The sequence below is a fragment of the Monoraphidium neglectum genome (genome assembly GCF_000611645.1).
Source record: "Monoraphidium neglectum strain SAG 48.87 unplaced genomic scaffold scaffold02279, whole genome shotgun sequence".
Classification (NCBI taxonomy): domain Eukaryota; kingdom Viridiplantae; phylum Chlorophyta; class Chlorophyceae; order Sphaeropleales; family Selenastraceae; genus Monoraphidium; species Monoraphidium neglectum.
In genome coordinates, this window is record NW_014011349.1 from 1 (window position 1) to 9,777 (window position 9,777).

Genomic DNA, 9,777 nt, shown 5'->3' on the forward strand with positions numbered 1-9,777 from the left:
GAATGTGCGAGTCATGTCATAATTTGTGGGGGATGCGACTGAGGGGGCAGCGGGGAGGCGCACCTCAAGGTGGTGTTTTTCTGTTAGAGCAGGGGGGAAGACGGGGGCGGGCGCAATACAAGGCTTGGAGAGGCACTACGGCAGGCTTGGGGGTTTCTTGGTGCAGCCGGCCAGCTGGCGGGCTGCCTTGAGGGGTGCAGCAAGCAAGCATCCAAACCCCCGCTCCCCTTCAGGGACCTCTTTTTCACACAACAAGCATCCTCCTCCTCATCGCAGCAATCCTCCTCGCGCACACACACACGCACACCTCACCCCCTCCTCAGACAGCATCCCACCCCTCTCTCAAGACGACCCTCTCCCCAGCATAAACCCCATCCCAAACTCAACCACTCTCCCTTCCCAAACAACCAGCCCCCAACCTAAACCTCAACCCCATCCCCCACCCCCCTCCGCAAAAGGATGACCTCATGCCCAAGTATGCTGAGCTGGTGTACAACGGCTTCTGGTTCAGCCCGGAGAGGCTGGCGCTGCAGGAGCTGGTTGACAAGACGCAGGAGTTCGTCACCGGCACGGTGGGCCCTGGTTGACTGGTGGGGGCTGTTTGGGGCTGAGGCTGGTTGGGGTAAGGGGGGGTAGAATGCAGAAGGACGGAGGGAGTGAGAGGGGGGCGGGAGAGAGTGAGTGTGTGCGTGCACGCACGTGTGCGTGTGTGTGTGTGTGTGTGTGTGTGTGTGTGTGTGTGTGTGTGTGCCTGTATGCGCGCGCGCAAGTGAGCGAGACAGGTTGAAGCGGTGTTTGTCATATGTATGTGTGTCGTGTGTGATGACTGATGTTTAGGCGTGGTTCTCTCGAGCGTCATCCGCCGCCCCAGGGTGGGGATCCCTGGGGTCGCCGCCACGCTGCTGCTGCCCGCGCCCCCGCCCCGTGCTGATGTCATGCTGACGTCACGTTGGCATCACGTTACCCCCCCCCTCCCAGGTGCGCGCCAAGCTGTACAAGGGCAACGTGACTGTTGTGGGCCGCAAGAGCCCCTACAGTCTCTACGACCCCGTCATCGCCTCCTTCGAGGACGACCAGGTGTGTGTGTGTGTGTGTGTGTACATATGTGTGTGTTTTGGGGGCCATCGCAGGGCTGCATGGGCGGTAGTGAGGCGCGACAGCGTCCCTGGGGTGCTCTGACACGGTTTGAAGGTGAAGCAGAGGTCGGCGCGTCCCGAAGGGTGCCTCCGGCGCGGTCTCCGCACGCACGCGTGTTGCGGTTGCAGCCGCCATCGTCGTCCGCGGCGGCATCTTTGAGTGAGCACCGCCCGTGATCTTCCCTGTACGTCCGGCTTCCCCGCCCTCTAGAACTGGCATCTCAGCCCCCGCTGTCCACCCCCTGCGCCACGCACCACAGGGCCTGTACAACCAGGCTGACGCCGGCGGCTTCATCAAGCTGCAGGCCCTGCGCCTCCGCACGCTGGGCGTCGCCCGCAACAAGTAGAGGCCGCCAGCCCACCAGCCGCCAGCCCGCCGCCCCAGCCGCCAGCCGGCCTGTGAAAGCTGCAGCTTGCCGGCCGGGCGATGCCAGCCCCGCCGCACTCCATGCGCCCCTCGGCATGCTTCTGCATTCTAGTCTATTGTGCAAATGCAAGGGAAGGGGCCAGGTCGGCGCGCCCTGTCGGAGCCGCGTCGGCTGCTCCTGGGGAGGGGCTCGCAGGCGTGCTGGCAGGCAGCCTGCCGTTATTGTTTCCTGTTCGCCGGACTGCGGCTGCAGTGGTGCGTCGGCTGCAGTGCTGCTTTAGCGGCGCTCGTGAGATGCTCTGTTGTTAGCAGGTGTTTGCGATGTGTCCGAGGTTGTTGGATCGAATGTCATCCCCACGCACCCTCCGCACGCGCGCACACCCTTGCGCCCCAAAAACACGCCGCAATGTATCGGCTCAAGCGCTTTGTAGTGGGTCGTCTCTGCTTGAAACCTCCCAAGGCCAGTTACAACGGCATGAGTGGCGAAACGCCGCTCATCACGACTGGCAGTGTTGTGGCATCCTAGGCAGTGTTGTGCTGCTGTAAAAACTGATGCGCTCGATTGTTGGATTGGGCAGGGCATTGCGTATACACAAGACAGCCCAACGAGGCAGTACAACAAGTGCACAGCGGAGGATCCCGCATTTTCTCAACGTGCCCCACCTCTGCAGCACGGAACGAAGCAGTAAGGATTACGCGATTATGGGGGGGCCATCGCGATCAGGCACGGTCACCACCCGCCCCTGGGTGCGCGCCAACTCTTGCGGCCGTCGAGGCTCATTGCCTTCAGCGGATCCGGTGGAACCTGCGGCATTTCGAAGAGGGATGGACGGCCCTTGAGACTGGCAGACGGCAATCCAGCGACCAAGCCGCGCGAACACCGCGAACCCGCGAACACCCGGCGGCGCAGTCGGATGACGGGATGGCAGGGAGCTGGCGCCGCTGGTCGCCCGTGCGATACCCATGCAGCCATGCCTTGGTTCCAGGCAGCCTTGCAGCATGCAGGCTCCACGCCCAAAGCAGCCCACACAAACCCAACCCAACCACCACTGAAATTGGCACCTGCACATTTGTCCCACACGCACCCCCAAGCCTCTTTCGATCTCACCCCTCCCTTTCCCTGAACTACCCTACCTCAATTTACGCCATTCAACCCTGCGCCATCACAACTCAACCCACCCACCTGCACGTCTGGCACACCACCAGCTGGCAGGCCCGACAGTAGTAGCAGTACCAATAGAGTTCAAAGTTCTCGCAGTGCTGGCAATAGTCCGCCAACGGGGGGGGGCGCGGTACCGCCAGTTGTGGGGGCGGCACTCCTCATCATCGTCCTGCAGAAAGCCCATTGTGCGTGTGAGGGCAGCCTGGAACTCGTCTTGGTCGAGCTGCCGCCCGCCGTCGGCCTCCTGCAGGACGACGGGGAGGGGACGGAGCGCAAGGCGGCAGGCAGACGGGCGCTCGGACGAGGGGCTGCGCGGCTGCGCGGCTGCGCGGCTGTGCGGCTGTGCGGCTTTCAAACAGCAGAAGGTGTATGCTGCGATCTGCGTGGTAGGCCTGTGTTTTGTGCGTTTGTCCGGCTCCTGCCGGCGGTCAACCTCTGCGCTGACAATTTAATCCTGGTGCGCCTGCGCAGCTGCCGTTATTTCAATGCCCATCGGCCAGCCGGCTAATCGGCCTGCGCCCTGAAATGCCACTTATGCTCCGCTTGCCCAGCTGCCAGTGTCCGAATGCCAGCCCACTAAAAAACCGACCTGCACCCTGACGCGTTGCTGCGCCTCGTTCAGAAGATGGTCCTCGCTCCAGCGCGCGCAGCTGCAGCCCTTCCACTCCACGCCGCACACGTAGCAGAATTTGTGGCCGCAGCGGCAGGTGATGTGGTTGCAGCCAGTGCTGAGGGACACAAAGAACCTGGGGGCGGATTTGGAGGGACGCGCATTGCTCAAAAGTGTGCATGTGTGAGTGACGGAGACATAAGGCGACCAGGGGTGCCCATGCGCCGCCGGCAAGTTGCGGGCGCACATTGACGCTGTTAAGAATGCAGAGACTTTCCATGCGACATTTGCCACACGAGGCAGGGGGCGAGCACAGTGGCGCGTGGGGAAGCTCGAAATCAGCGCCTGGGAAGCCTAATGTGCCACACTCCAGCCGCCCAGCAAACGTGCTACCGCACCTGCACTCCGGGCAGCGCTTCCAGCCCTGGGCCACCGCCGCCTCCACCAGCGCCAGGTCAGCGCTGGTCTGGCGTGCCTCCTCCGGGAGGCTCTGGTACTGCTCGCATGTGAAGCTGGAGTGCCAGGCCGACTGTGTACGGGTGCGTGTGGGCAGGGGAGAGGATGTAAGTCGTCCCTGGTGAGCGCTGGGTACGTTGATACGGCTGACCTGTGGTGTTACGTTACTGCATTGCCTGGTCATTGACCTGCGCGGAAGCATGCTCCACTACACTCGTCAACAGCTGCTGTACTGCCCTGGCAGAAGCCAGAGCACTCTAGCGCCACATCATGCAGGAGCACGCCGGCAGCCGCGCCTTGCACGCCGTGCAAACATCGGCGCCGCATCCGCCGCAGGCGTGCCGCCCGAGGGGCCGCGGCAGCTTCTCCAGGTTGATGAACTTTGAGCAGGCGGCCTCGGGGCAGTACATCTTGTCGGCGCACTCCAGCTCCTCCAGCCGCGCCTGAAACACCTGCATGCGTTGGCGTGCATGCTTGTGCAGCGTCAGTTGTTGAATGGTTGCGTGCGACCTGCGTCCCTTACATGTGCTTGTGTTGCGTCGGTGGCTGCCTGCCTGCAACAGTTGCTGGGCTCTTGAGGCTTGGGCCCTGACGACGTTCTTGTGGTGCATGTTTGTCACACCCCCCTCTCTTTGAGACGATGCGCTGGGACAGGCCATGCAAAAGTTGGGTTGACGAGCCAGCAGCACCAGCACCAGCCCACCTCGTACTCTTGCGGCCGCAGCAGCAGCTCCGCCAGGCCCTGGTCGATGTGGGAAGACCAACAGACATTGGTGGTGACAGTCAGGCTGCAGGGCAGTGCAGATCAAAGACGTAAACAGGTGCTGACTATCACAATTGCCTGATAGCTAACAAAGCGTGCGTGCGCAAAATGGCCCTGCAGGCGCCCTTCCCAATCAATTTTCAGCCGGTCCTGAACCCTGCATGTTATATAATACACAGGCGCGCTCAACAGCAACGTAGGGCCCGCACCACAGCACATGACGGGTAGGAGGCTGGTGTCTGAGGGAGCCGAGCGGAAGAGGGCCTTGAGGCAGCCGTTGCAGAAGTCGTGGCCGCACGGCAGCTGGAAGGTCACAGCGGCGTCCGGGTGGTGCAGGGGGTCTTCCAGGCACGCGACGCAGCGGCTGCGCACGCCGCCACAAGATGCCATGGAAGCGAAATGCCGTCAATGTGGGGAGGTAGGAAGGAAGGGTGGGTAAGGGTTACTCGCTTAGTTTGCGCAACAGACGATGTGAGAAGCCGCATTGGACGATGCAAGCACACGCGAGCTTTGGAAGAACAACCATGTAGCTGCTGATCAAGATAGGCGGCAGCGAGCAGCTGGGCCACCCTTACCGCTCCTGCTGCTCTGCAGACGGCGGGCCTTTGCCCATGGGCAGTTTGCCCTTCGGGTCGTGCATGGCCTTCGGAAACGAACCGACGAGCACGCTGTCGCCCTTGCCGCGCGGCGCGACAATAACGAAGGACAGGTGACCGCGCCGGAACAGCGCCTGGCGCCGCAGCGCCGGCTTGCCGAAACCGAGCGCTGATATCTGCCGCGCCTCGGCCCCGCACGCGCCGCTAGTGCTGGGGCCTGCAGCATCGACGGCGGCCGCAGCCCCGCCTGGCTGCAAGGTGGACTTGCATGCCGAGGGGCTTGCGGCGGGTGCATGTGCGTGCGCTTCCTGCTCGCCTGGCTCGTCTTGGCCGCTGTCAAGGCGCAGTGCGACTTGCCTGTCGCTTTGCACCTGGGCCCGCTCTGCTTCGTACCGCCGCTGCAGCTGCGTCGCCGGCGAGCAGCGCGGCAGCACGGGCGTCGGCAAGGCTCGAGTGCGCGCGGCCCAGCTCTTCACGTTGCAGGCTGATCGCGGCCAGGGCGTCTGAGCACGCGGCCACGTCAGCGAGGGCCCCGCCGGCCGACACGACCTGGCAGTCTTCCTCCATCAGGCGCAGCGCGGCGGCCTCGTTGGCGGCGTCCTCGACCCTGCATGTGTTCTGGAGCGCACACCACGCGGCGTCCCGCTGCGCGGCCTGGATGCCCGGCACGACATCTGCCAGCTCTGTCTTTGTGCCGAGGGTGCGAAGAAACGCACCGGTGATTGGAGGGTTGGGACGCCAGCCCGGCGGGGCGAACGCAGCGAGGAACACGGCCGCTTCCGCCTCTGACCAATTGCTGATGAGTGTTTTGACGACCTCCATGGTCGGCAAGATGAGGTGGGACACGGATGGATGATTAATAAGGCGAAACTGCACAGAAGAAGAACTTCACGTTACCTTGTGAAACCCTCGTCCGTGACCACAACGATTGCGGGTCATGCCCGAGGCGTTCCGCCGTAAGTAAAACGCCCAGCGGTCGAGCTCCAGCGCAGAGACGGCTGTCCAAGCTGGCTCAGTTGGGCCCCTAGCAGACTGCAGGCCTTTTTTGACAGCACTGGCTGGGGCCAAGGAGGGGGTGGTCAACAGTGCTATGATCATCAAGGCCACTGCTGACCCCCAACGCCACTCGGCCGCCGTTGTGCAACTCTTCTTCCTTCTTCCCTCTTCCCTCCTGGTTCCGTGCATCAGGCACGGGACACCTGCATGCACTACCGTAGTTCTGCTGGGGACGCCGCGTAGCCGACGCCCCTCAAAAAGCCAGATTCGCAGCGACTCCTGCATTGCAACGCCCCCGAGCACATGAGCGGAGTGCGCTGTGAGCGCTCCGCTGCCCGAGGAGGCTGGATGCCAGCGGTCGTTCCGATTGCCATCTCCATGCCGTGAGTGACCCCGTAACCTTGCCATGTGGCATGACCGGCCGCGCGGGGCTGTGAGGAGCGCGCATGCAGGCCCTGCACGCGGCAGCCGTGATGAGCCTGCTCGCAGCCTGGAGTTCGCCGGCGCCGACAGCGGGCCCGCTGCCGTCGCAGCGCCGGCAGCCGTGAATATGGCATTTCAGCGGGGGGGCTGCTGAGTTGTAGGCTGCTGCGTGCTGCTGGCCCACCCATCAGTGCCGTTGAGTGAGCGAAGGCGAGGGTACATTAGCAGCTGGCGCCCCCCGCCTCGCGTCCACTGTATTGCACGCCGTCCGATGCCGGCGCTCTGTAAGGCTGGGAGCCTAAGCGTGGCATATAGTTCAGGCAGTTCGTCGTGGTGTGGAGGCTGGCCCTACCTAAGAAAGTGTCTTGTCAATTACCCCCCATCGTCACCTGTTGACCTCGTCCATAATGCTTTGGCAGCGGCAAGACGCAACGCCGCCCATATAAGGTTACTATAATGCAGCATGCAAGTTGCCTTGTAAGTTGAAATAGCAGAGTTGGTCCGGAACACAACAGTGGTGGCATGTGTGGTGCGGAACGCCTGCATGCGGGCCAGCAGCGTAACAGAACAGAGGGTGCAAACGCGGTGCAGCAAACCTGGATTGCTGTGCTGGAAGTTTGACAAGAAAACCTACGCTTTAACCACCTCAAGACACTGCTAGCCAGCTGTCAAAATGGGGAGCCGACAGAGACTCAAAACGCATTCAACATGCCACTGCGCAGCAGCAGAGAACAGTCATTGCCAGCGCACCAACATATCCGATTTGACCCCAGAACGCTCACCCCCCTGCGTATGCGTCCCTGCCCTGACCACACGAAATCCCAATCCAAGATCACGCCGCCTTGGAGATCAGCAGGATGGCGCCGTAACCTTGGATCCCGTACTCCGGCTCGACGCCCGCGTTGCCGCCGACGGTGAAGTCCTTGGGGGAGGGCAGGTTGGTGTCCACCAGGCGGCTCCACTTTTGGCCGGGCGGCGGCGGGGGCAGTGTGGCTCTGACCTCGAAGGGGTGCGCGTTGAATGCGAAGTAGAGGTCGCCGCAGCCTGGGGGGCAAATCCGAGGGCGGGGGCGCATGTGAGTGGGAGGGGTGTGGGGCTTGGCGGTGTGGCGTTGTGGGAAGCAGGTCCGGGGCTGTTGGCGGTAGGAGGTGGCTGGCGAGCACCAGGGGTGAATCCGGGCGCCGGTGAAATGGGAAGGGGATGTAGGGAGATTTTAGAGAGGAAATGTTGGGCATGGAGAGGGCCAAGGGACGGAGAGGAGGGAGGGCAAGAGGAACAAGCGCGGGGCCTCTTGCATGCCCTCTCCCGCCAGGCCATAGTGCCCTCTACACATCTTTTCGGAAGAAAGGTGAGACGAGACAGGTTGCAGAACAGCGACAGGGCTTCGCAGGGTTGTGCTGTACTATATCGTTGTGACCCCGCAGGCCCATGTCGCACCCCTGCTCGAAAACCGCTCAACGCCCCGCCAATCCACCGGCTCTCGTACACCCCTTTCGTTCCCAAATCTGTGCAATGCTCCCTATCATCCCATCAAAATGCATACGCGCGCGCACACACGTGCGCACACACTCACACATAAATCCACACACACACACACGCGCGCGCGCGCACGCAAGGGCGACCCACCCGCCCCCAGCGTGTCGTGCAGCGTCCAGGCCAGGAACCGAGACTCGGTGTTGCCCCAGTCGTGCTCATGCCAGGTGATGTCCCCAGGCCTGCGGGCCCGGGCAGGGCGGACGGGTGTAAGGGACAACAAGCTTGTGCGGCCGCGCCAAGCTGCACCCGGGCGACAGGCCCCACAGGGTTGCAAGGGGCACGGCATGTGCGGATGGGCTCAAGGGGGCCGGGCCTTGCTTTGTGGCTGTCATGATCAGGCGATGCGGATCAGGTAGGCATCCAAGCCTTGTCTTCTATTATGTTGACCGAGTTGACCAGTCAAATCTGCTCACTTGAGGAAGTCGGCGCGGCCCAGCAGCGGGCACTCCTTGCGGAAGCGGATCAGCTCCGAGCTGAACCTCAAGAACGCCGCCCTCTCGGGCTGCTGCGCCGCGTCCCAGTGCATGTGGCCGATCTTGTCGTCGTGGCCGTACCAGTTGTTGTTGCCGAAGTGCGTCTGCCCCACCTCGTCGCCTGCCCAGGGCACCAAACGGGGCGAGGCAGGGGGTCGGTCGGCGCCGCGGCACAACGCGTTGAGTTGTCACGCGGGGGATTGGATAACGGCGCGGGTGACAGAGCAGAACAGCGAAAGCTGGTCAGGCTCAAGCAGGCTGAGGTGGGAGGAAAGGCCTGGGCTGTGTGCGATGTGGCAGCTGGTGCACTGGGGAGCCCTGCCGACAATTTGCAGGAATCTAGGAGCAGCTGCCCTCAAGCTGCTCTCAAGGGTGGTGAAGCATACACGGGACCCGACCATGCGTACTTCAAGAGGCCACCCAGAAAGAACAGGTTGTGGATCCTGGAGGCACTTCTCAAGCCCCGGACGGCTCACCCAAAAAGGCCCGCTCACTACACGGACGCGCAAAGGTGGATGCACACTTCATTTGAAAAGTGCACACCCAAACAAGCCCGGATTCGACGCTCACGCCCACGCACGTGCGTGCGCGTCCAAACCCACCCATGACGATCATGGGCGTCCCCTGGCTGGCCATCAGGACCAACATGAAGTTCCGCATCTGCCGGAACCGCAGCGCCACCACCCCCGGCCCCGCGCCCTCCTCGCCCTCGGCGCCGCAGTTCCAGCTGAAGTTGTCGTTGGAGCCGTCGTTGTTGCCCTCGCCGTTGGCCTGGATCGGGGAGAGGAGAGAGTTGGAAGAGCCCGCAGCGGGGGGCGGAACAACGTTGTGACGGGGTGGAGGGGGCGGGAAGGCGGGCCGTGATGGGGTTCAAACAGGTGCTGGGGTGCTGGGTGGTGCACCCGAATTGTGCTCTCGTCTCGACGCTTCCGCGTGCGCCCTGCCAGCGACCAGGCGTCACCCCTGCTCGAGCCCCCTGCCCAGCCCACAGCCGCCCCGGCCCCGCGCGCCCCTGTGCGTCCCACTGCTGCCCAAAACTCAGATCTCCCCGCAGCCCACCCCGTTGTGTTTGTGGTTGTAGGAGACGAGGTCGTACAGGCTGAACCCGTCGTGGGCCACCACAAAGTTGATGCCGTGGTAGGGCTTGCGGGCGTGGTTGTGGTACAGGTCAGCAGAGCCGGCGATGCGCGTGGCGAGGGCGCTCTTCATGCCTTGGGGTTGTTGAGGGGGCGGGGGTTGGGGGTTTGAAGGTGGTGGGG

The 9,777-nt window shown here is 63.1% G+C and overlaps 3 protein-coding genes across 3 annotated transcripts; 1 reads left to right on the top strand and 2 right to left on the bottom strand.

Moving 5' to 3' along the window:
* Window positions 1–467: 467 nt before the first annotated feature.
* Window positions 468–1,483, top strand: MNEG_10347 (argininosuccinate synthase; the record flags this gene model as incomplete). The annotated part of the gene is made up of 3 exons (XM_014041179.1): window positions 468–572; window positions 979–1,077; window positions 1,397–1,483. The coding sequence occupies 3 exons, from the start codon at window positions 468–470 to the stop codon at window positions 1,481–1,483; spliced, it is 291 nt and encodes a 96-aa protein (XP_013896633.1).
* A 2,505-nt stretch (window positions 1,484–3,988) lies between these two features.
* Window positions 3,989–5,134, bottom strand: MNEG_10348 (hypothetical protein; the record flags this gene model as incomplete). The annotated part of the gene is made up of 4 exons (XM_014041180.1): window positions 3,989–4,183; window positions 4,435–4,519; window positions 4,712–4,858; window positions 5,070–5,134. 4 exons carry the CDS (start codon window positions 5,132–5,134, stop codon window positions 3,989–3,991), a joined length of 492 nt encoding a protein of 163 aa, XP_013896634.1.
* A 2,207-nt stretch (window positions 5,135–7,341) lies between these two features.
* On the bottom strand, window positions 7,342–9,727 carry MNEG_10349 (glycogen operon protein GlgX; the record flags this gene model as incomplete). Its single annotated transcript, XM_014041181.1, has 5 exons — window positions 7,342–7,553; window positions 8,136–8,224; window positions 8,459–8,639; window positions 9,121–9,289; window positions 9,578–9,727. 5 exons carry the CDS (start codon window positions 9,725–9,727, stop codon window positions 7,342–7,344), a joined length of 801 nt encoding a protein of 266 aa, XP_013896635.1.
* Window positions 9,728–9,777: the final 50 nt, after the last annotated feature.